The 26,105-nt window shown below is 28.9% G+C and overlaps 4 protein-coding genes and 1 long non-coding RNA gene across 5 annotated transcripts; 4 read left to right on the forward strand and 1 right to left on the reverse strand.

The window, feature by feature from the left end:
* The first annotated feature begins 56 nt into the window (after window positions 1-56).
* On the forward strand, window positions 57-3,533 carry LOC113375557 (DNA polymerase delta small subunit-like). The gene is made up of 7 exons (XM_026615493.1): window positions 57-272; window positions 337-609; window positions 764-1,000; window positions 1,090-1,208; window positions 1,281-1,440; window positions 2,958-3,194; window positions 3,412-3,533. Exons 1-7 carry the CDS (start codon window positions 104-106, stop codon window positions 3,531-3,533), a joined length of 1,317 nt encoding a protein of 438 aa, XP_026471278.1. The 5' UTR covers window positions 57-103.
* Window positions 3,534-7,466: 3,933 nt separating this feature from the next.
* Window positions 7,467-10,334, reverse strand: LOC113375549 (zinc finger protein 2 homolog). The gene is made up of 2 exons (XM_026615485.1): window positions 9,359-10,334; window positions 7,467-8,367 (listed from the first exon to the last, which is right to left on the reverse strand). Exons 1-2 carry the CDS (start codon window positions 10,305-10,307, stop codon window positions 7,511-7,513), a joined length of 1,806 nt encoding a protein of 601 aa, XP_026471270.1. The 5' UTR covers window positions 10,308-10,334; the 3' UTR covers window positions 7,467-7,510.
* A 1,714-nt stretch (window positions 10,335-12,048) lies between these two features.
* Window positions 12,049-19,803, forward strand: LOC113386000 (spatacsin-like). Its single transcript, XM_026623818.1, has 12 exons — window positions 12,049-12,402; window positions 12,466-12,880; window positions 13,391-14,142; window positions 14,860-14,961; window positions 15,200-15,355; window positions 15,738-15,917; window positions 15,998-17,183; window positions 17,636-17,946; window positions 18,077-18,976; window positions 19,054-19,220; window positions 19,383-19,544; window positions 19,608-19,803. The coding sequence occupies exons 1-12, from the start codon at window positions 12,202-12,204 to the stop codon at window positions 19,801-19,803; spliced, it is 4,728 nt and encodes a 1,575-aa protein (XP_026479603.1). The 5' UTR covers window positions 12,049-12,201.
* On the forward strand, window positions 14,799-15,904 carry LOC113363172. Its single transcript, XR_003365866.1, has 3 exons — window positions 14,799-14,961; window positions 15,200-15,355; window positions 15,738-15,904. It is a non-coding gene; the product is annotated as an uncharacterized LOC113363172 (long non-coding RNA).
* Window positions 19,804-22,418: 2,615 nt separating the features above from the next.
* On the forward strand, window positions 22,419-24,512 carry LOC113374205 (V-type proton ATPase subunit D 1). The gene is made up of 5 exons (XM_026614391.1): window positions 22,419-22,559; window positions 22,767-22,884; window positions 22,968-23,131; window positions 23,272-23,471; window positions 23,951-24,512. Exons 1-5 carry the CDS (start codon window positions 22,519-22,521, stop codon window positions 24,166-24,168), a joined length of 741 nt encoding a protein of 246 aa, XP_026470176.1. The 5' UTR covers window positions 22,419-22,518; the 3' UTR covers window positions 24,169-24,512.
* The last annotated feature ends 1,593 nt before the right edge of the window (window positions 24,513-26,105 follow it).

The raw sequence follows: 26,105 nt of genomic DNA on the forward strand, positions 1-26,105 counted from the left end.
ATTATAATTTGCTTGATTACTAAATTAATATTTTTAGAATTGCCAAATTAAGTACCAGCCAAGTTAGATTAAGCACAAATATTTTTTTTATAAATGTTCAAACATGGTTCCAGATAATTCAATGGTTAAACGCTTAATTATTAATTATGAAGACAAATCAAGAAGGTTCAATCAAGCTAAGAAAGATTATTCCCGACAATTTTGTCATTTATATACCGCTCGTCTCAAGTTAATGCAGGAAAATGTTTTGAAAGAAGTTTATAAAAGATTTGGTGAGAGTTAGCAGTATTTATTTCTATAGTTCAATTCTATTCTAATTTTTTTTAAATAAATAAGGTAACAAGTATCCTGTCAAGAAGCTGAGTGAAATACATGATGTAGGAGAAAATAAATGTATTTTAGTTGGAACACTATTTAAGCACCAGGAGTTGAAACCAAGTATCTTAAAAGAAGTTTCGGAAGAAAACAAACTAATTCCTTTGCCAACCAGATTTAATTTTGTTGATGATGACGATATATTGATCTTAGAAGATGAGTTAAATAGAATTAGATTAATTGGTGATATAGATATACATCAAATTGCAACAGGTGTCGTTTGTGCAGTCTTAGGTAAATTTAGTCAAATCCAAAATGAAATTTTCAGTATTCTACATTTTAATAATACTTAAATTTTAAAACTATACTAGTATTAAATACTAAAAAAAAATAGTTATATAGATATGACATTTTTAGACTTAATTATGAAATCTGTTGTTCGTTTCAGGTTGTGAATGTGCCGATGGAAAGTTTTTAATAGATACCATTATATTTTCTCATTGTGAAAGCATTCGATCAATGATCTTGCCAAAAAAAAATACAAATCCTCAGATTTTATTGCTATCTGGAATATCTTTAAGTTCTTTAACAGATAACACATTGTCTCTTCATATATTTAATGATTGGTTGTCTGGGCTTATTGGTAATGGTGAAGGATCATCTCTGGTTAGAATTATAATTGCTGGTAAGATTTTTCAGATTTCTTAAGTATGCAATATTTTGCTTTATATACTTTAATATTATTTGGTTATCAAGTTATTTTTTTTAATTCAGGTAATTCAATCAAAGGCCAGAATGAGGTAAAACAGAAAAATGCTGAATATAAGCAAAAAAATATTGAAAATATTGGCAATGATATTAAAATTATACAAAATCTTGATGATTTTTTGATGGTATGTGTATCTCAATTTTTGAATAGTAATGTTGCAAATGCTTTGCATTAGATTAATTTGTTTTCGATTTAGGGCATTTGTTCTACTGTATCAGTTGATATTATGCCTGGGGAATTTGATCCTAGTAATCATATGCTTCCTCAGCAACCACTGCATCATTGTTTATTTCCAAAAGCTCATGTGACAGGCTCACTCAGTGCTGTGACGAATCCTTACCACTGCAATATTGATGGTGAGTATATAAAAGCAGATTATAAAAATGCATTGTGACCATTTATACTTGTTTATATATGATTGTGACGTGCATTGGAACCCAAACCTACGAGTTTAATTCATTTTGTAACCACACTCATAACTTGAAGGGATTGCATTAAATCGTTGTGGTTTCTATTTTTTTTTAATAATACAAATAAACCAATTAATTTAAATATTGTTTTTTCCTATCCATTTGTTCGGATGTATTTTTTTTTTATTATATTGGCCATGAAGTTGACATCTTCATGGTATTGAGATTTTACACGTAATGGTTGCTACCCCTGGTAGAGGGAGTAGTGGAGATTTTAATAGGACTGATTGTACACTTCTAGAAGTAAAGTCCGATTAACAACATGTTTAATAAGTAATAAATAAATATATCTTCTTTCATTATAACTTAGTAACAAATCAGTGATTGTTATAAGAACTGCAACAAACACATACAAATACAAACCGAATCAGTGTTTACAGCTACAAGGGTTAAATTATAACTCAGCAGCCTGAATTAACAAAGGAGAGTTTACTAAATTTCATAAATACGTAACGTAAATACACCATTCATGATATTGCTGAAATTCGTTCAACATGTTTCATTGAACAACACCCGTGCTCAAATTGTTGCAACTTTTATAGTGCTTATAGATTATGATAAGGCCCTTAGCTAAAGTTATACATTTTATCAACTACTTCTATTTAAACACAGTACATATCTATGATGTGCTATGCTCTAACTTCCTCATATATTTCAATAATTTCATGCCTTAATTCAAGAAACATGGCACTTTATTTTGGACTTGTGGTTATTAAGCTAAATATTTTCTGAATGTAGAAAAAGCAAAAGCCGCGATTTCAACGTATATGCTATTAATGTACTATCACTATCAATATATAGTTAAAATTTCAAATGTTAAAATAATTCTCAATATATTTGCATGGATGAATCGGTACTACACAATTAATATTAATATTCATATAAAATCAAAATGACTAACTATAAAACAATTTACTATCATAAAACAACTAATTAAAGTGGTACCAAGACTAATGAGTGACTCGATATACGAGCATTTCGAGATATTTTCGTTCGCTTCGAAATACGAGCAAAATTCGAGGTACGAGCTTTGTGCGTGTAAGAGTTGTAAATACACGCAGAAAGCTCCTATCTCGAATTTTGCTCGTATTTCGAAGCGAACGAGTAGCTCTTTTGGCGGCTCGTATCTCGAAATGCTCGTATGTCGAGTCACTCATTAGTCTTGGTACCACTTTGATTAATAAGAAGCAGAAGCATAGTGTCTTTGTGAGGTTCCATATAAAAGGGATGAGTGCCTTTAGGGTCTCTTTGGAACAGTGAAGATTTCTCTCAAATAAAAAAAAATTCATAAAATGAAAAGAAATATTTATCATAATTAACTTTTTAATATAACATCAAGTTTTTGATAATGAAATTTTTTCATAAACAAAATTTATTAATTATGTATACTTTTATAACTGTAGGCTGCAATATTTTGGGTTCATCTGGACAACCAATTCAAAGCCTACTAGCTTATACCAAGATTGAATCTGCGATTGAAGCACTTAAAAATACTGTAAAATGGCGTCATATGGCACCTACGGCGCCTGATACTTTGCCTTGTTATCCATTCATAGAGAAAGATCCATTTATTATCGAAGAATTGCCTTCTATATATTTCGCAGGCAATTGCTCAGAGTTTGCTACTGATCTGTATGAAGGTAAGTAAAATATAAACTATAATATCTTCCTTGTTAAATAGAAAATAAACTGCAGTCTGAGTCGGCCTTGAAATTTTGTAGTTGCATAGGAATAATTTGTATATACATGAACGTTTTGTTTTGATGTTACTATCAATTTAATCATAATCTTAATTTACATAGTTTAGTGAATTATATTAATTCTAAATGTAGTATAATAATACAGAATAATTTTCAGATGTATCTGGTGAAAATGTCAGACTTGTATGTGTTCCTGAATTTTACAAGACTCAAACTGCAGCTTTGATCGACTTAGTATCTTTAGATTGTTATCCTATATCATTCGCTGTAGACTCATAAATATACTATAATATTAGATCACAAATATCTACTGCGTCTGCATACAGTAGATTCGTTTCATAATACTGAATCTTTCAAATAAATTTGTTGAAAATAAATTATTTTTGTTTATATATGAGTACATATATATTAGTGATGTTCCGACTCGGAAAATTCCTGATTCGAATGATTCAAATCTTTCATTTTCATGATTTCAAATCTTTGTATTAGTGAAAAATCTCAAGCAACAAATGTCTGTACTTGTTAACAGATTTCGCACCAGTTTAGGAAAGTCGGAGGTGATAAAATCTCCAATACAACCCTGCTCCGATTCACTCCGAGGGAGGAGTCATATTGGAGTGAGTTACCCACCTCTCTCTCTCTCTCTCTCTCTCTATATATATATATATATATATATATATATATATATATATATACATACATACATATACTAGCAAACCCGACGAACTCCGTTTCGCCACAAGATGGTTTCGTGAGAAAGATGAAGAAATTTTTTGTTTGTTTTATATTCGAAAAGGAAAAATGTGATTTTATTATACAACAGTAATGAATTTATTTCAATTACAAAAATGAAGTGTTTTTTAGTTGAACTTCTCTAAGTAAATGAAAGTGAATCCGCAAATTATCCGTTTTATTGAAGTGCTCTTTGGTAAACCACATTTTTTGTTTTTTGGTCTGACGTTAACACAAACAAAGCGGATGGATTTCCAACTCGTAAACAGGCAACGTATAACTGCCCATGTAAAAAACAATGATTTTCTAAATAATCTATTTGAAATTTATCCCGCAAACACTAAGCGATTGGCCTTGCGACTTGTTATTGCAAACGCAAGGCAAACTGGAAATTGCAATCGTTTGAAGTCAAACGGAAGACCAGTCGGAATCATTAGTATGTCACCAAATCGCCAGCAATTTTTTGTTGAATGGTGCAATTCAGTGCGTGTACATCATTATTCTTTGCGGCAAGAATTGCTCGTTGACAACCAAGCATAATTCTGATAACTCTCACTAATGTAATTACTCGAATTTTTAATTACGGTGCGTGAAGTTCCAGTAGCTTGCATTAAGGCACGATGCCATGCACAACTAATTTTCTTAGCTATAAACCTTGCGGGGCCCGAGACCTTTGCAACGAATGCAAAATTGTCGAAATCGGTTTGTGCGTTCTGGAGTTTTATCGTCAGGAAGGAAAACCCGACTTATTTTTATATATATATGTAGATAATCTATTTGAAATTATTTTAAACAATTGTTGATTATTTTCATTACTCGAATTTTTAATTACGGTGCGTGAAGTTCCAGCAATTTGCATTAGGGCACGATGCCATGCACCACTAATTTTTTTAACTATAAACCTTGCGGAGCCCGAGACCTTTCCAATGAATGCCAAATTGTCGAAATCGGTTTGTGCGTTCTGGAGTTATTTCGTCAAGAAGGAAAACCCGACTTATTTTTATATATATAGAAGATAGATATTTTATTGTAAATATATATACATATATACATATATTTAAGAGATATTTTATTGATATGATAAGGGTTTCTTTTCTAAACAATTAATCCAATAAATAAAAAACTATAAGTTTTTTTTGTAGATATATTTTTTTGTAGACGTTTCGGAACTAGGTACGTTCCATCATCAGGTTCTTCTGTCAAGAACAATAATAACATAATGAATATAAAATAACAAAATTGATGATGATTACAGAATATTGAAAAAAATTATAAATGAATGGTTTATGTACTTTTTCTTAAAAAATGAAGCATTAAAAAAGAAAAATATGTAAAATGTTATTACATTTTTTAAATATTTTCCTTTTTTCACTACTCTCCAGGAGTGGATGTTTATAAAAACTGTGGCAATATTTACCATGTGAATGCTACAAAAGAAAGGTTTTGAATTTGTTGTCGGTAATTTTATACAGTGCTTTGATGTGAGCAGTGAAGTTTCAAGTGATAAACATATGGATACCAATAACATCTAAAAACAAGTATTGAGTGAGCTGGTCATTTGAGCTTTAGGAAACAAACAATGATGTAGTGGTGCTGAGTAAGCATATGATGCAGTAGTTGCTGGGAAAGCATATGAATACAAGGATCAAATTTCCCAGACATAATAATAATGAGCAAAATAAAAGATAAAGAATGCATAATTTAGCAACTTGGGTGGGCTCATTAATTAAGTTATCAATGGGGAATGCTCTCTCTTGTTGGAATGTGGTGATATTAAAAATCGATGAAGAGATTTCCTACTGATTATATATAACAGTTTTGATTTAACAAGTAAAAGAGCGCATCAAAAATCGTGCTTTACACGTGGGGACCGCATCAAAAATGATCTTCCAGATAACCCATATCGTGTGCCTACCGGAGGGCAAGTGGTCCATTAATGTAATTGTGTTGTGTGCCACCGGTGGCCATGCAGTCTTCAAAGTGTTAAAAACAATAATTGTCCTATGCAGCATGCACCCTATTTATTCGATGAATGATTTTTTAACTTCCCGAAGGAGAAGTTTATGTTTTCATCAAAAAATCCGATTCGCTAATTTTATGTATTCTCGACGTTTCAGGCCATTCTGAATCGAATGAGACCAAATTTGGAAAATGTGTGTGTGTGTGTGTGTGCGTGCGCACCAACAGATTTTTTGCCGTAAATCGCCGTTTTCTCAAAAACGGCTGGACCGATTTCAAAAATTTAAAAGCCATTCGAAGTATCTCGATGAGGACTATTGTTTGTCAGTTTTGTGCGACGTTCGGCCAAGCCGTTTTTTCGTAAATAGCAGAGAAGTGAAAAGTTTTTCGTCCACGTTTTAGCCCGCAGTTCTGAATCGATTTTGAAAATTCAAAAATCGTTCGAAAAATATTGGGAATCGACCTGATTAGTTTTTGGCAGATATCGGCGGGGCCGTTTTCTTGTAATAAAGTTTTTTAAAAAAAATTTCGACGATTTTTATGATTATTTTTTTGACGGTAGATACCATAGTCTTCTATATCATACTAAAATATTACGGCCCTACGACAACTGGTTCAAAATTAACTTTAAAAATTCGTCAAAGTTTGCAAAAATTGGTATCGTTTTTTTGGCATTTGCCAAAATTAGACCTTTGATCGCCGTTTTCTCAAAAACGCCTGAGCCGATTTTAAAAATTTAAAAGCAATTTGATGTATTTCGGTGAGGACTATCGTTTGTCAGTTTTGTGCGACGATCTGCCAAGCCGTTTCTTTATAATTTGAAAAAAAGTGTTAAACTTTTCGTCCACATTTAAGCTCATCCTACCGAACCGATTTTAAAAAATCAAAAACTGTTCGAAATATATTAGTTGGGAATGGTACTGATTAATTTTAGGTGAAAATCTACCGAGCCGTTTTCTTGTAATTAATTGTTGAAAAAAAAATTTAAGCCGATTTTCATGGAACTTTTTTTGGCGATATACATCATGGTCTTATAGAACTTACTTTACTGTAATATTACGGCCTTACGACAAGTAGTTTAATTTTAAAAATTCGTCAAACTTTGCTAAAATTATTATCGTTTTTTTTTAAAGTAGGATTGATGAAGTATATTATTTACACATTTTTTTTTTTGATTAAGTCGATTATTTACACATATCGGGAAGTTCATGTAACTTGCCTTAAGGCTAAATACCAAACCAACTAGTTTAATCTAGGTTTATCTAAACGCAAAAAAACTAAATAATGTCTTGAGAATATTTTAATATTTTATTATTGATATCCTATAAATCACGTTCCAGTTCTTCAAAACTAATTTCATGAAAATGATTTCAACATTCAAACATTTAAAAATAAAATAAAATATAATGTGCCCAAAAGTGCATCCAGAGAACTCAATAAATTCATATATGCATATATTACAGATTAAACTTTATAAAATTAAATACGTATATGAAAATATGAAATGAGTGAGAAATAATTTAGTATGAGTAAAACCTTGAGATTCACATTCTTTTTCGTATGATTTATTTTCCTTTCTGATCATGTTCTTGTATATGCTTATTTAGGGTTTTAGCACTATTAAAACATTTTCCACAGAAATTGCACTTCTGAACTACTTGCTCTTCCATATGAATCTTTTTATGAACAGTCAAGTTGCTAGACTGGGTAAAGGCCTTATCACATACATCACATTTATAAGGATGTTCCCCAGTATGAACTCTCTTGTGAACTTTTAAGTTACTTGATTGATTGAAAGTCTTATCACAAATATCACATTTATAAGGATGTTCTCCGGAATGAACTCGTAAATGAGCCCAAAGAGCACTATTGTGAACAAAACTCCTGCCACAAATATTGCAATGAAATGGTCGTTCACCTGTATGAGATCTCATATGATCAGATAATGTTCTTGCGAGTATAAATGATTTACAGCAAATCTTACACTTAAAAGGGCTATCACCTGTATGAGTTCTCATATGCATGCTCAAGGTGTTAAAATACTTATATTTTTTACCACACACGGTACAACTTACTGGTTGATTATCAGTATGAGTTTTTAAATGAATTTTTAAAGCGCTTTTTTCTGAGAAAGTTCTATTACATGTTTCACATTTATGTGGCCGCATTCCCGAATGAGCTCTCATATGCTTTATGAAACTATCTGGTTGTCTGAAGGTTTTACCGCACTGAGTGCAAAGGTGAGGACGTTCTCCAGTATGAATCCTTTTATGCATTGATAATGTATCAGGTGAAGCAAATGATTTGCTGCATATCTCACACTTAAATGGACGTTCACCAGTATGAGTTCTTAAATGATTTTTAAGGTGTGTTGCTCGGCCAAAGCTTCTATCGCATATATTGCATTTATGAAGTTTTATACCTGTAAATATAATTTTAAAATATATATATATATTTATACAATTAATACAATTTATATATATATATATATATATATATATATATATATATGAGTAAGTTCTTGTGGGGCGATACATCAAAGAATAAAAAGCAAAGATTTATAAATTAATCTTTATTTCCAAACGTTTCGACATTCAATTTAATGTCATCATTATTAATTAATTAATTATTTAGATTAATTTATAAATCTTTGCTTTTTTATTCTTTGATGTATCACCCCACAAGAACTTACTCATATATCTCAACATCAAATATACTGATACCATGGATTATTAAACTAATTGTAAGTACTATTAACTCTTTTTATTTATAATTATAACTTTTTTATTAATAACTAAATGATGGCTATAGCCAAACATATGGATGTAAAATAAATTTTTGAAAGAAATTCAGGTTTTTTATTGATGTTATGCCTGATTACTAGACTTTGTTAATATATATATATATATATATATATATATATATATATATATATTAATTTGGAAATATGAACAAACAACACTCTTCTTGCACTAATTTATTAAATAATAATTTTCACAAACGTTTCGAGACTAGGTTTGTCTCATCATCAGTGTGTTATAATTAAAAAAATTTTAAAATATGGAAATCTAAATTAGCATTTTGTGTTTTTCATTACAAGTCGTTCACTGCACGCTGCTCTTTTAATACCAACGGTCTTCGGTATTCGTATTCTCTCCCACTTGAAAAACACAAAATGCTAATTTAGATTTCCATATTTTAAAATTTTTTTAATTATAACACACATGTATACACACACAACATGTATATATATATATATATATATATATATATATATATATATATATATATGTATATGGTGAAATATATAGTTGTCAATAATTGTATATAATAGCTAGTTGAAAATAGTTCAACCTGAGTTCTGTAATGATGCTTATTATATTCAACAGTTTTTTAGTTGTTTTTTAAATTACCTGTGTGGACACGCATGTGTGCTGAGAGATTACTTTGGTCACTAAAAGATTTTGCACACAATTTACATGTAAAAGGTTTTTCTCCTGTATGCGTTCTCAAATGAACTGTTAGGGCACCTGCCTCTTTGAATGATTTTTTGCATATTTCACAAAAAATATTTCGTTTTTTCTTTACTTTCTTTGACAACTTATTCTGGTTTTCTGTAATAGGTGATAGTGAATTTTCAACTGAAGGTAAATCAACATTCTGTAATTTTTGGTTGTCAAGTTCATAATTTTGAGGAATGATATTTTCTTCAATTTTCTCTAATGAAGCAATATAATTGTCTTTACATTCAGTGTCTACATTGCTTACAATTTTATCAATATTTATTTCTGATGTATTTATACATGGAGACTTGTTACTGATGGAGACTGATATACTATCTGGATATGTGTTGTTTAAATTTATATTTGCAACACATTTGTTTGAAGTCAATAATAAACTGTCATTCAATTCAGATATTTGTGCTTCTTCAATATCTACTCCCAAATTATTTTCTCTTTCACTAATATCATTTGCATTCACATTATCATCATACAAAAATTGTGAAGTAGCATCATTCGCTGATTGTGTTTCAAAATTTGGAATATGAAATATCACATGTCGAATAAGATGTAAAGATTCAGAAAATACATCGCCACATAAAGGGCATTGAAATAAACTCTTCTTAACATGTGTTTTAAAATGTGATGATAAAGCAGAAAAATTAAAAAATGTTGTAAAACATATTTTACATTGTTGCGTTGTCTCAATATGAGATTGCATATGAATCAATAAATCCTGAGTTTTCTTTGCACAAGTTTCACACTTTTGAGGAATGCAATTCTGAGGTTTTTCAAAACGTCCTTTAGAATCTAGCATTTTCATATTTTGAAAATCGTCAAACATCATTATTTCACAAGTCATATTGGTCGGACATAAAGTTATATTCAATGGTTAAATTTTGTAGAACTTCCACCAAACTTACATTGAATTATTGTTTAGTATAATTATTTATTATTTTTATAAAAAGTTGCATCAGTAATAATAAAGACAATTTTTTAATTATATTTGTCTGAAGGAAATCTACATTTTTGGCCTTCACATTAATTCAGATATTATATTATATTAGAACATTCAAGCCCTAGACAATATATTGATTATATATTTCAAGATTTCGATGTATGATTTAAGTCAATTGTTATAAAGTTATTTGTTTACTTTTACTTTTTAACAAATCTTAATTTTGGAATGTGACAGGTAGATTTTGAAGATGATGAATGTAGAGTGTAGATGTCACTGCTAAATAATTAACGCCCACAATTGATAAACTATTTGGTATTTTGCCTTGAGGCAATTTACATGAGCTTCACGATATGTGTAAATAATCGACTTAATCAATAAAAAATAGATCAATTTATGAGTGATTAAAAGCAACGAACATGTTAACTCTGAGTATTTTTTAAAAGCAAATTTTCAAAAATCAATCAGTTTCCGTACGACTTTAATGGTTTAGTTTGTTTATTAAGACCAAGTCAGACCAAGTACTCTATCGTTATACAAACTAAATTGTCTAATTTTCGTTTTAACAAACGTCAAAAAAACTACTCATTTCCAGTATCATTCCCAAATAGTATCTTTAGAACAGTTTTGATGAGCTTAAATGTGGACGAGAAGTTTAACACTTTTTTCCAAATTATAAAGAAACGTCTCGGCCGATCGTTGCACAAAACTGAGAAACGATAATCCTCATTAAGATACATCAAATGGCTTTTAAATTTCTGAAATCGGTTCAGACGTTTTTGAGCAAACGTCGATGAAAGGTCTCAAAATGCCAAAGAAACGATACTAATTTTTGCAAACTTTGACGAATTTTTAAAGTTAAACGAGTTGTCGTAGGGCCATAATATTTAAGTATGATCTAGAAGACTATGGTATCTACCGTCAAATAAAAATCATAAAAATCGTCGACTAATTTTTTTTAACACTTTATTACAAGAAAACGGCCCAGCCGATCTCTACCAAAAACTAATCAGCGTGATTCTCAATTTTTGAATTTTCAAAATCGATTCAGAATTGCGGGCAAAAACGTGGACGAAAATTTTTCCACTTTTCTGCGATTTACAAAGAAACCGCCTGGCCGATCGTCGCACAAAACTGACAGACAATAGTTCTCATCGAGTCATCGAGATACATCGAATGGCTTTTAAATTTTTAAAATCGGTTCAGCCGTTTTTTGAGAAAACGTCGATTTACGGCAAAAAATTTGTTCACATACACGCACACATAATTGATTTTTATTATTATATTGTTTTATTTATTATTATATTGTCTAGGCACGAATCGTATTTTTTGATGAAAACAAACTTCTCCATCGGGAAATTAATAATAGCACAAAAAATTTAATTATCCGCATTAACATTGTTAAAATATTATTTTAAATCGATGAGTTGTGATTCCACAACTCAATAATATGAGAATCTTCCGCAAAATTCATATTATGCCAAAATCCAAAATCTGAACAGGCGGGCCAGGCATGTTATTATATTGTCTAGGGGCCAGGCGGTTTGTTGCGTTGCTATTAAACCACCCGAAGCTGCCCGAAGCTGCCCGAAGCATACCAAATGCCAAGTGACAGCCGAGAGACAATTTAATAATAACAGTGACAGTTCGTGGACTTGTTTGTTACCTTACAGAATCAAAAGCAATACATTTGTGATATGCTAGCCAAATATTAGAATTAAGATAAATAAATTGTGATAATGTGCTTATGTGATATGCATACATTCCATAGAATTTTGTGACAATAGTTTTTGTGAAAATGAATTCAATTCCACTTCCTAGAGGATTAGTGCTGAGTACCAATGATGTTCAGACTTGGAAAGGATGGTGCTTATTGAATGATAGAGAAATCGTTAGGATATCAGCAGAATTAGGGACACAAATAAATTTGGCACAAATATTTATTGCAGCTCGAAGAAGTTGGGATTTGGATGAAGTTGAGAAGTGGTATAAGGCTGAGGTAAACGCAATAGAATGCAACTATTATAATAATTCTTTCTTATTTGTTTTGTTTGATCCAAAGGTCACTGCTTGGGTGATTCAACTTTTATCTGCAGGAGAAATAACAATCACTGTACAAATACTTGAGAATACTAAAATTGATGTTATCACACAGTTATTGGTGATAGCCATTGAGGTAAAAGACAGAAAAACAATTAAAACAGTTTCAGACTATCTAAGCGTTTGTGTGAAATCAGAAATAGATGAAATTCAAGACAACATAAATAATTTTCTACATCATTTTTATTTATTGAATTCTCTGGAAAGTTATTTGTTAAATAATCAACAACTGGAAATAATAATTTTGGAGAATGATTTATTAAAGACTGAACTAATTACATTAGAAGAAACAAAAAATTACACAGTTCAAGATATACAAAAACAAAGTAAAATATGGAAATCAAAAATTGCAGCTAGATTATATTACAATTGTCTTGGTAAGTTCTGAAAATCGCTTTATACTCATAATTATTTTTAAATATATATATATATATATATATATATATATATAAATATAAAATGTATTTATATCCTCGATATAGAACCTCTATTAACCGGACTAATTGTCATCCAGATAATCGAAAATCTGGATAATCCAATGTATGAAGAATATTGATGTGTATTTATCAAAAATAGCAAATGCATACATAGATATCAACGAAAATCAATGTTTCATAACAAATTAACAATTCCTTTCCTGTATGTACAATTGTACATATATATTTTCTTAGTTTATATTACATAAATATACTAAATTGCAGCATAAATCGTGCAAAAATTCAAATTGTAGGTATGTACATACATATAGCTCTGTCGCAGTTGGTTCGGATAATCATATAACCGAGGTCCGGTTAATCGAGGTTCTACTATATATATATATATATATATATATATATATATATATACATTTTTATATTTTAAAATATTTTTATATTTTGATCTTACAGATTTCAGGTTAACTGTTTTTCTTGATGCAGAAACATCGTGGGAAGATTTACTACAAAGCAATAATATTAAATATCTAAAATCTTGGTTATTCACATTTTTTACAAAATGTAAATATCCATATACTGAAGCAACAGATGTAGTTGATTTCCATGAATTATTTCAGTCTTGGGAAATCACTGATAATATGATCTCTAGGATTGCATGCTTCCCTTGCATGGACTTCACAAAGGAGGAACTTTATGATTATATGACGACATTTGGATACTTTATTGAAGTAGAAAGAAAAAATATAGTTCTTCTTTTACGTAGATTATCTAGAAATAGAGGCTCTAGTACAATCAGTGATATTTTTAAACAAAAATCTTCAAATATATCTTCAGATCACTTTTTCAAGCTGTTAGTTGATTATTGTGAATCTAAAGAGTTGAAAACTGTGATAACAAAATGTATGAGTTCTCGTTTATTTTATAATGATTTCATACATAATATCTCCACAATTGATAAGGAGCACTGGATTAATGTATCAATCACATTTTTGGATCTTATTCAAAGTCCAAATGATGAATCCATAATACTAAAGTGTATTAACTATGCATCTAATTATTTAGCTGGCAATAATATAAATCAATATCTAATTGAAAACCCTTATGTCTACATAGCCACAATTTTATTTGACAAAACCAAGAATTTGTCTACTACATTTTCTCAAAAAATTTTAGATACTTCTAGTGAAAATGTTGAAAAACAAGTGGTGGAAAAACTTCCTCATTTAAAACATTTTTTAGCATTACATCATGAAAATAAAAAAGTTTTTCATAGTGATATATTATTAAATGACATACTTCAAGAACACTGTGATATTCAATTAATCAAAATTGAAGAAAGTGATGTAAATTTTGATAACATCCACTTAACAAAAAAATTTGGCCATAAAGCAAAATTAACTTATGATTATTATATAAAAAGTTGTGCTCCTTGTTTTGCGATATCTTTATATGCTAATGGATTATTAGACGAGAAAAACATGTGCTTTTCATCTGATGGTGCTTCTAATGTTACCTATAAATTAATCATGAAAAATTGGAATGACATTGAAGTTTTTTGTTCAGGCATTTCATTTATGATTATTTTAGGTATGGATTGCTGCAATCTTCGAAACTATATTAATGCAGCACATTTCATCCGAAATGAAAGTCTGAAATTAACATATCATGAAGGAAAAGTATTTGATATAAATCATATAACAAAATTATTAGAGAACATTACTTCGGATGCAAATCTTGTAGAATTTCTTTCACTCATAGAAAGAACAAATATGAATTGCGCAAATCAATCATTTATAAACATTATCTCTCAATGGAAAACTACATATAATATTTGTGTATTACATAATATTAGAATGACTAATTCTTTTCTCATATTTTCTGCAAAAATTGATAAATGGATCTGGTTTTTATTATTTGCTCAGATTTATCTCTTTGTGCAAGAGCAAGTTTCTGAAGCAACTAAATATTTTAATAATTATGCATTACAAACTCATTTGGCTGCTGCTCTGGAAAATAAATTAGAAGTAAGTTGATTTTAAAATTGATGGGCGCTTTACACGGTTTGATTATTTGTATAAATTCAAAAAAATTGTAAGTGGGTGTAGGATATTCATGCAAACTTGCATTCAAACAACTTTGTATTATGCGGAGCGCCTATAACATTATCATAGCATTATTTATTTGTATATATATATATATATATATATATATATATATATATAGTATGTATATAGTATGTATGTATTATTTAATTATCAGCAGAAATCAAATGTTCATGAGGATTCAAAGAAACCTACTAATTTTTGGAACCTTATTCAAAATGCTTATAATTATGACAATTCCGGCGAAGTTTTACTAAATATTTGTACAAGTCACAAAGGAAATCCAATATTAGCTGTTATTGCTGCTTGTTACAGGGTAAATATTGCTTTACACACACACACACACACATATATATATATATATATATATATATATATATATATATATACAATATGAAAAGTTCCAGCAATTTGCCTTAAGGCACGATGTCATACACTACTAGTTTTAAATTGGTTTAGTAGTATTTGTCACCCAATTCAGTGATTTTGAATGCCGATTAAACATAAAACTATAATTATATTTATATGATTATATTTTGGGACACTACTTTATCGAGCAATTTAAAATATTTATTTATTTATTATTAATTTGGTATTAAGATCGATTTAATAACTAAATCTAAATTAATAATTTATTTATATATCATTAACTTCAATTAACAAATATTTAACACTATAGCAATGTGTTTAATTTTTAGCCTGAACATTTAATACTTTGTTGGTATACCTGGTTGTGTAGTGCTACAGGTTATATAAATTTAGATAATGGTGAGACGTTGCTAAACATTTCACCTGAAGATATTTCCTCATTGATAAATTTCTGTGTGATAGAAGGATTTGTAACACAGTTAAATGAAAGTTTACTAATATTTGTGCCTGTGAGTATGTTGCATATATTGCATTTATATATTTATTTCCCAGACACTCTAATTCTTATTATCTTGATTAATATTTTCAGAGCAGTTGTTTTGCTTTCTTCACTAATATTTTAGTGCGAGTGATTGTAAACAATGAGATTGGATGCGATATTACCAATTTATTAGTGGCTTTCAAAAATATCACTATGCATTTACATATTATACCTCATTTGACTATAAATAGTATATTTGAGGATAGAAGATGGCTTATAAACAAAGCTATTGACCTTTGTTGCATAGCTTTAAGTTATAATTTTATGTCATTTTATCATTGTAAAGCCTTTCTAAAATGCCTCTCTGAGTCAAAATTAACAAAGAATATTGACACGGATGTAAATTTTGATGATTTGTTAAATATATTACAATGTTTGTATCACACAAATGTTAATTTAAACATTTCATCTATATTGTTATCAAATAATGAAGAAATAATACAGAATGAATACAGCAGATGCTTAAAACAGTTAATTAATGGCCATTATTTTGAAAATGCATTTAAGTTTGCTGAAATCACAAACATTAATACAGATGATATTATTATTGCTCATATGAAGTATAGATGCAATAATCTTCTTACGGATGTCTCTAATTATATGAATTACTGGTTGGATTGTAATAAAATATTCAATGACTCGAAATTGGTCAATAAAAATGCTACAAGTTTATTTTTAGAGTTTGCTGAGAATTCAAATAATCCCAAACTAAGATATATTTTATATCATTTAGCATTGATTTCGGAAAACTCTGTAGAAAGTAATTCAAAAAATATGGATGAGATTGAGAAGAAGATGTGGATTAATTATATTGATATTGAAAATCCAGATGATGTTATGTTATACTCATCTAAACTATCAGATTTTAACAATACACCAGTAATATTACATAATTCAATTGATGAATTAAAGATAAAAGCATGTATCAATAATTTGACAATATCTGATTATCCATTAAGCACAGAACAATCTAATAACTTATTCAAATTAATATCCATGTTGCTCGATTTAGGAGATTTTATTACAGCCTTGAGAATTCAAATGATGTTTATGTTTTCACACTCTGAATTGCAATTGTTGATCACAATAATGGCTTTAGCTGAAAGTTCATTAAGTCCATACCAAATGACACCGGCACAACGAATGACTTTGTTACAAAGTAAATGTGTACGAACAGCAAGTGGGCAATTTGGGAAACGTACTTTGAAATCTAAAATTTCTTCAAGCAACTCTGGTATGTACATTGCATTACATGCTTTTTCTTGCATTGATTTTTAAGTTATTTATTGTAGATATTACTCTGGATTAAAATGTTTACCATTTTTCAAATTTTTATTTAATGAATTGTTTTAACTGGAGCATTTTTATATCAGCATGGGACACTAAATCACTAAACACATAATATATGAAATTCCAGTATATGAGCTTTTATGTTTTCTAATGTAAATAAGAAATTTGTTTTGTAAGTATTTGCACATAAAATTTTTTATGTCTTTTCAAACTATAAAAACTAATTATGTTCTGAATATATTTATAGTTATCCATTGTATTGTCTATGTTACCATTATACATGCTTAATTGTAGAGAATTCAATAAATATTTTACTTGCGATTGTTACTACATCAAAGCATTTAAGTAAGAATGCTATTATTGCTTCTAATTTGATTCTTGTTTTAATTTTTTTAGTATGTGGTAGTCCCAACAGTAGCTTTGCAAGTTCAATGTTTTCTGACTATATTGAAATACCATCCCGGGAAAAGCAAGATACATTATGTACCATTGAAGCTTTGGCAGCTCGTTTGAAAGCTGGGCGTTTCTCTGGACAAAGAATTGTAATGTGTTATAGAGCAGCAATGCATATGGATGTAAACTATTTAGATATATTAAGGGAGAATGATGTTTTGAACTTATTAAAACAAGCTATTAATGGCAATTGTTTGAATAAACTGGTTGTTATAAGTGATATTATAGGCGCTAGTGGATTTACATCATTACAGGTATAGCAAAGTATCCATATTTTAACAACTTATTTTTTTTTATTTTATGAACTTAACACAATTATTTTATATGAGAGATTTACTTATTTAACAGTCAGTTGATATATATTTAAAAAAATGATTTTTATAGATAGCTGAATTTTTGGCATATGAAATATTCAAAGCAATCTTACAAAGTATAAATGTTAAAACCAAAAGAGATGTATCAAACTTTAATGTAGCAACACTGTGGGGCTATAACTTAAGTGTTGATTTTCATCTTTTCTTGGAACTTTGTCCCAATCCAAGTGATATTGGAAATGAGTTGCTAAAATATCAATCCTCGATACAACAGATAATTAATAGTTCGGCTGCAAATAGAAAAGATAAAGGAAATATAACTGAAACACAAGCAAAAGTTGCCAAAGCATTAGAAAACACTAAAAAGCTTACAATTATAGATATAAATACAGTATGTGTGGACATTTTGATATATGCGCATGATAGTTTCACAAAGGATTGTAATATTGAAGGAATTTCATTAATCTTAGGTAGAGCACATATGCTATGTTCACAATTGCTCCAAACTAAAAGTTGGGGATTAATGGTTAAACTATTAACTGGAATTTCAAGATATACAGAAATGACTTATATATTTGATATTATAAAATCCAACCATCAATTTGAATTTCTTTTGAGTCAATTCAACTACATCTTGAAACAGCATGATTCTAAAAAAAATGATTTAAAAATGGCTCTTTTAGAGTTTTTAAAAACATATTGGCCCCAAGATTCCGAACTTAAAAGATTAGTTGCATTGCATTTCCAAATGCATAGTGAAGTAGCTGAGCTTCTGAATATTGAGGCTACTGAAATTATAAGAAGAATGATTAATATTTCCATGCTGGATATGACAAGCAATGATTTGAATTTTAAAGATTTTCCAGTTAAGTGTCCACCCTTTGTATTATTAGAGAATACAGCTGAAATTCGAGATTGCTTAATTCGGGCTATGAACACATATAGTCATAGCTCCGAATATTATGTACAGGTGAATTAACTCCGCATACTCATAAATGTGAATTTTGATATCTATAGTGTACTCTTGTTAATAATATTTTTTTCCAGCAAAATAAACTTTCACTAGCAATGAAGTCAGCGGCCAAAGCAGAACTTGTAGCATGTCAAATTGATTTACTGAATAAGACACCTGCTGCTAGTAAGGGGCCAAGTGTTATATGCATTTTACAATTAAAACCAGAACAAATTCCTTATGTTGTTAATAAAGTATTGAGGTAATGTAAATGTAGGCAACATTATGCTACGTTTTCATTTTCAATTCTCCCTTTAGTGGTAAATTTTGATAAATATATGTTTACATTTATTTAAATAGCATTATGTTTCTCCAAGTTTTTATTTTTTTCAATTATAAACTTATGGGAATTAATTAATTACAGTTTTCATCAAGCAATTATACTTCAACGAGCCTATGACTACACTGTTAATTGGGTTTCTGCACTATATGAACATTGTATAATAAATGGTGATATGCAATATTTAAATTCCTACAATAAATATTTCAAAATAACGGAAAATATAGCTTCAGAATTAGCAATGAGGTGAGTTTATTATTTTTTTTTTAATAGTTTGTATTTCATTTTTATATTATATTTTTTTTATAGATTTCAGAAGGAAACTAGAATAACTAAACAAATGATTCAGTCACTCAGATGTGTGGTTGGATGTCTAAATTCGATTGCTGATCGTTATCGTTTGGCATCATTATTGGGACAAAGAGATATTGTCGAAAATATTCTCTCTTCTGAAAGTGTTTGTTATCTTAAAGATACTGTTTTTATTGGAAAGAAGTGTCAATAGTTAAGCTGATTAATTTATTTTATGCAAATGAAATTAATATATGAATCAAGATATTTATTTTATATAACATTAACTCAAAAATATAATGAAATATATTATTTTTATTATTTAATTATTTATTTTATTATTTAATAAATAATTGAATGAAAATATAGTTTTAGTTGAATATATTCAATATATTGGATGTTTCACATATATGGTTAATAATTATTCATAGTTATAATTTCACTATTATTCAACTAATTGTAATATGTTTGATGGCGTATTTACAGTTCATATATAATTCACTAAGTTATATTTTTATTCATCTGTAATAAAAAAAAATCAATGATGATGGGACAAACCAATGTCTCAAAATGCAGCCTTTATATCAATCAATATATAAATATCAATATAATATCAAACATATAATCAATGTATACATAATGATTGTTTTTTTTTTATTAACTTCTTGAAGGAAAAGTTTTTGTTTGTAGAGAAAATAAATGTATATGGGTATGTGAGACGATTTTTGACCTCAAATCGACGTTTTCTCAAAAACGTTCACATCGATTTTAAAAATTAAAAAGCCATCTGATGTAACTCGATAACAATTCTTATTTATCTATGGATAAGGATTCACGTTTTTTAGTTTTTGCGCGACCATCGGCAAATCAAAAGTGCACCTCGTTTTAACCAGAAATCCAGCGAATTAAAATGCATCCGGTCTGAGAGTCGTTTTTTACGTTTTAAGTGCATATGAAAATATTATATTTTAGGTTTTGCATTCTGCTGTGGAAAATGCTCTTTATCCTAGGTAATATAATAATTTCTATTTATGATCTAGACAATATATAATATTGTAATATTAATTATATTGTCTAGGATGTGCAAAAATTAAGGCTTTGTATGTGCACAACATATTATGTATATATCAGGGGTGTCAAACTCAACTCTGCAGCGAGCCATATATTAAATCTTGAATTCATAGATAAAAGAAGAGTATGCTTGAATTCATACGCGGGCCGGATTGAAAATAAACTAGCGTAAGTGGTATTTTGCCTTAAGCAAGATTGTATAAACTTTTCGATGCACATCATAATGAACGTAATCAATAATAATTGAGATTTAGGTATTTAAATAAAACTTTCAATTATTTTTTATTTCGAATATAAAGTTTCTTTCGCCAAAATGCGATTTCTAATTGATATATTTCAAACAGATCTTTAATATATGTAATTGTGTTAATTATAATATGTGCTTGTATGTCTTAAAAGCACAGCCCAATATATACAATTCCGACGAATTTTTATAATTAAACAAATTTCCGTAGGCTCTATCACCGTCTTCAAACTCGTTCTAAAACAAAACGGCTCAATTTGACTTTTACTTATTTATAAACAATCTCTCTTCAGTATGAACCACTACGAAAAAAAAACGATAGTAAAAATATCGTTTGCCTTCTTTACAGCTTTTCAAATAATACATGAAACTCATATCTCAAAACTAAAAGACATCCTTAAGTATGAATGGTTGTTCAACAAATTTTGAACGTTGAATTTTTATAATTGAACCATTCGTCGTAGGGCCCTAATATTTTAGTATGTTCTTTAAAACCATGATCACTATCACGGCACTATCACTATCCTCACCAAGTCGGTGTTTTATTACGAAGAAACTGCCCGGCCCATCTTGATCAGAGGATGATCAGAGGCTAATTAGCAAGGTTTCCAACCAATATCTTTCAAACTTTATTTTAATTTTCAAAGTTGGTTCAATATTTTTGGCCAAAAAATTTGTTTTCTTAGTGGTTATTATAAACCCGCAGTTTGGGCGATTGTTGAAAAACACACGAGTTTTTAACGAGTTACATTGATTGGTTTGAAAATTTTTGAAATCAATGCAGCTGTTTTTGAGGAAGATAGCATAGCCGTCGCACATAGTATGCACATAGTATTGTTGGTCTCAAACGCTTCAGAGTGACTTAATACGCGTAGAAAGCATAAAATTAGGAGAAAAGATATTTTAGCAAAAAAAAACTTTTTATTCCGGGAAATAACAATAAACTGAATTATTCACCTATTAACTTAAATCTGTATATAATGCACGGTTGTTTAACAATTATAACAAAGTTATGTAAATTGGAATCTAGAAAAATACTAGTTATTGAAATGGATCCTTGAAATTGAAAAGGAATCATCAAGAATTTCAGTCTAAAAGTTTTGAGAAATCAATTCATTCTTTTTTGAAGTTTTCTAAGTTCACTTTACTACAGTAAAAATATTCTTTGCCGTTTTTGTGGCCTTTCAAAAATCACATGATACTTATACTAGACTACAATATCCCCTTAAACAACTAAATTCGTATATCTAATTTAATATGAATATTTTACTGTACATAAATGTGTTTTGTGTGAACATAGTTGAGAGAATAAGTATTGAAATCAAGTTTAAAATGTCTAAAAAACATGATTCTGTTTTCTGTGACACAATGCGAACGCGGCCGTATCGATTTAGGCCAGAGGCCGGATACGACCCGCGGGCCGTATATTTGACATGTCTGGTACATATTGTGGTACTATGATACTGTTGGCAGCATGAAATAAACTATGACGAATCGTTAGTTTGGTATTACTGCGTCACTGCCCCGTACATAATCACAAGATACAGTGTTAAATGTCAGCTGACTTAAAAATTATTTTGTGAACAATTTGCGTGAAACAATAATTTTGCAAATATGTCAGGAAAGGACAGGCTCCCAATTTTTCCCTCTAGAGGGTAAGTTTCTTAAAACTAGAGTTTCTCCGTATCAATAATATGTCGAATAGATAAAAAAAGTTAAATGTATTTAAGACATAATGATGTCCATTCTACACACTTGGATAATTAGATTTAAATTTATATTTATAACCAGATAAATAAATAGTTTTAACTTTTTTATGCAATAATTCTATATGGATTTAAAAAGTACGATTATTACTGTAGAGCACAAATGTTGATGAAGTCTCGGCTTGCTGGAGCTCAAAAAGGTCATGGATTACTTAAAAAGAAAGCAGATGCTTTACAAATGCGATTCAGGATGATTTTAAATAAAATTATTGAGGTGGGTTAAATATTGCTTTGATTAATTAATAGTCTAATGCTTATTATGATTTTTATTTAAATAACTTGTGTCAATATGTTTAGACAAAAACTTTAATGGGTGAAGTGATGAAAGAGGCTGCATTCTCCCTTGCTGAGGCTAAGTTTGCCACTGGAGATTTCAATCAAGTTGTGCTTCAGAATGTAACAAAGGCGCAAATAAAAATTCGCACTAAGAAAGACAATGTAGCTGGTGTGACTTTGCCTGTGTAAGTAATAGTTTTCAATGATCAAAATTGTATAAGTAAAATCTTGTTGAAGCTTTAGCAAAAAAATCCAAATTTACGATTGTTTAGATAGCTCTAAAACCTATTTTAGAACTAACTTGTTGTTTTGAATTGGCATACAGATTTGAATCTTATCAAGATGGATCCGATACATATGAGCTGGCTGGTTTGGCAAGGGGAGGACAACAACTTACAAAACTTAAGAAGAATTATCAAAGTGCAGTCAAGTTACTTGTAGAACTTGCATCTTTACAAACATCCTTTGTTACTTTGGACGAAGTGATCAAGATCACAAATAGAAGAGTAAACGCAATTGAACATGGTATAAACTTATTAAATATATATATAAATGATTAAATTTTTGGAAGGCATAACATCAAGTAAAAAAATATATATATCAGTGGATTTACAATTTGGAAGTAATGAAAATAAAATAAAACTAAATGAACATTGATCAACATCTTGAATTTCAAGTTAACTTCCTCTGTAGATCTTTAAGTTAACTAAATCAATCAAAATATTACAAAGACAGTTTTTACATGATCTTATTAAAATAAAACTAGCACATAATAATAAAAAATTATAACTAATTATTAATTGCAACATTGCACTATTTGGCAGTATCAAAGGAACAATAAAAATGTAATCTCCACTTTAATTTTTTTTAATTGATGTTACGCCCTCTAAGAATTTAATCATATATTTCAACATCAAATTTAACTATTTTTAACATTTCATATACATAAAAATAAATATACATAAAATGACATTGTTAAAACTGTTAAAACATTATATTTAAAGTGATCATTCCTCGAATTGAGCGCACTCTGGCATACATTATATCTGAATTGGATGAACTCGAAAGAGAAGAATTTTATCGTCTTAAGAAAATTCAAGATAAGAAACGGATTGCTAGATCAAAAGCCGAAAAGGCTAAAGCAGATCTGCTCGAACAAGGAACGGATGTCAGAGATGTTGCAAATATATTAGATGAAGGTGATGATGATTTACTTTTCTAAAAATTTTGCATAACTCAAGATCGTTAACAAAGTTTGAAGGAGTATTGTATATCAATTTTTTGATAATGTACTCTTTACAATGTTAAAAATGTATAAGCTATTGATTAAAATGTACATGAACGTATATTATATTGAGTGGCAATAATTTAATTCATGCAAATCATAATGATAAATTTGTAATTGTTTAATTTCAAGAAATTGTAATATTGTAATTCATGTAAATAATTGATTGCATTCCAAAATGTTTTTATTTTTGTTTTTATTTTAATAGTTTTATTTAAAATGTTGTTGTTGTATTATATATTCAGTATTTTAAAAAATAATAAATTTACTCCCGTTGCTAATTTGTATTTTTAATTTTATATTAAAATGATTTAATATCCTGAGATATTTTTATATTATTCACCATATATTTGCAATAGTATGTTAAAATTATTTATAATATTGGAAGATGAAAGATTTACAATATTACGTTAAAAATTATTATAATATGTAATACCCCTGGTTAGAGTGAGAAGTGATGACATTTTTAAGCAATATAATATCAATGAATATATATATATATATATATATATATATATATATATATATATATATATATATTTATGTTGAAGGCATATTATTGTTTTGCCTAGGGTTCAAAGTATTATTTCATTATACACTTTTATTATCTATGAATATATTATGTTCCAATACTGTCTATTCAATAATATGCCAATGCAATACTATACAGCAAAACCTCGATTAACCTAGGTGGACTAATTGTTGTCGATAGGCATCCGGATAATGAAAAATCCAGATAATCCAAAGTATGAAGAATATTGATGTGTATTTATCAAAAATAACAAATACATACATAGATATCAATGAATGTTTAATAAGAAATTAACATCTTCTTATGTATGATCATTGTACATATATATTTTCTTAGATTATATTACATACATATACTAAACTGCAGCATAAATCGTGAAAAATTCGAATTGTAGGTATGTACATACATATAACCCTGTAGAGGCTAGTAGTCCGGATAATCGCAAATCCGTAAACTGAGGTCCGGATAATTGGGGCATAGATAAAAGAAGAGCATATATATGTCCAGATAGTAACAATCCAGAAAGAAAACTAAACTGTATATATATATATATATATATATATATATATATATATTACAAATGTATTCTGAGTGGATAATAGATATTAATTTGGAAATATGAACAACAACACTCTTTTTGCACTAATTTATTAAATAATAATTTTCACAAACGTTTCGAGACTAGGTTTGTCTCATCATCAGTGTTATAATTAAAAATTTTTAAAATATGGAAATCTAATTAGCATGTTGTGTTTTTCATTACAAGTCGTTCACTGCACGCTGCATACCACTGTCTTCGGTATTCGTATTCTCTCCTACTTGAAAACCACTTGAAATTGTAAAGTCACTCAATCAGATAGGAAAAAAAAGATTAGGGTCCAGTTGAAAATAGATGTCGTTAGGAGAAAATCATAGAATATTTTTTCTCCTAACGACATCTATTTTTCAACTGGACCCTAATCCTTTTTTTTCCTATCTGATTGAGTGACTTTACAATTTCAAGTGGTTTTCAAGTAGGAGAGAATACGAATACCGAAGACAGTGGTATGCAGCGTGCAGTGAACGACTTGTAATGAAAAACACAACATGCTAATTTAGATTTCCATATTTTAAAAATTTTTTTAATTATAACACACTGATGATGAGACAAACCTAGTCTCGAAACGTTTGTGAAAATTATTATTTAATAAATTAGTGCAAAAAGAGTGTTGTTTGTTCATATTTCCAAATTAATATATATATATATATATATATATATATATGTATTTGAAAAAAAAAATCCTGAAATAGAGAGGAAACTAAACTTAACTGCTGCATGTTTATACAAAAAGCTATGTTACCG

Source organism: Ctenocephalides felis, unplaced genomic scaffold, assembly GCF_003426905.1.
Source record: "Ctenocephalides felis isolate EL2017-DRISC unplaced genomic scaffold, ASM342690v1 CF-g0.4_SCAFFOLD_00845, whole genome shotgun sequence".
Classification (NCBI taxonomy): Eukaryota; Metazoa; Arthropoda; class Insecta; order Siphonaptera; family Pulicidae; genus Ctenocephalides; species Ctenocephalides felis.

Excerpts from the sequence above, each read along its gene's own strand:
- LOC113375549 (XM_026615485.1), bottom strand. The coding sequence starts at position 10,307 with ATGACTTGTGAAATAATGATGTTTGACGATTTTCAAAATATGAAAATG. Across the intron at positions 8,368-9,358 it reads ACACATGCGTGTCCACACAG|GTATAAAACTTCATAAATGC; the intron begins GTAATTTAAAAA and ends TTATATTTACAG.
- LOC113375557 (XM_026615493.1), top strand. The coding sequence starts at position 104 with ATGGTTCCAGATAATTCAATGGTTAAACGCTTAATTATTAATTATGAA. Across the intron at positions 273-336 it reads AGAAGTTTATAAAAGATTTG|GTAACAAGTATCCTGTCAAG; the intron begins GTGAGAGTTAGC and ends TAAATAAATAAG. Across the intron at positions 1,209-1,280 it reads ATCTTGATGATTTTTTGATG|GGCATTTGTTCTACTGTATC; the intron begins GTATGTGTATCT and ends TTTTCGATTTAG.
- LOC113374205 (XM_026614391.1), top strand. The coding sequence starts at position 22,519 with ATGTCAGGAAAGGACAGGCTCCCAATTTTTCCCTCTAGAGG. Across the intron at positions 22,560-22,766 it reads CCAATTTTTCCCTCTAGAGG|AGCACAAATGTTGATGAAGT; the intron begins GTAAGTTTCTTA and ends TTATTACTGTAG. Across the intron at positions 23,132-23,271 it reads GCTGGTGTGACTTTGCCTGT|ATTTGAATCTTATCAAGATG; the intron begins GTAAGTAATAGT and ends ATTGGCATACAG.
- LOC113386000 (XM_026623818.1), top strand. The coding sequence starts at position 12,202 with ATGAATTCAATTCCACTTCCTAGAGGATTAGTGCTGAGTACCAATGAT. Across the intron at positions 12,403-12,465 it reads AGAAGTGGTATAAGGCTGAG|GTCACTGCTTGGGTGATTCA; the intron begins GTAAACGCAATA and ends TTTGATCCAAAG. Across the intron at positions 14,962-15,199 it reads CTCTGGAAAATAAATTAGAA|AAATCAAATGTTCATGAGGA; the intron begins GTAAGTTGATTT and ends AATTATCAGCAG.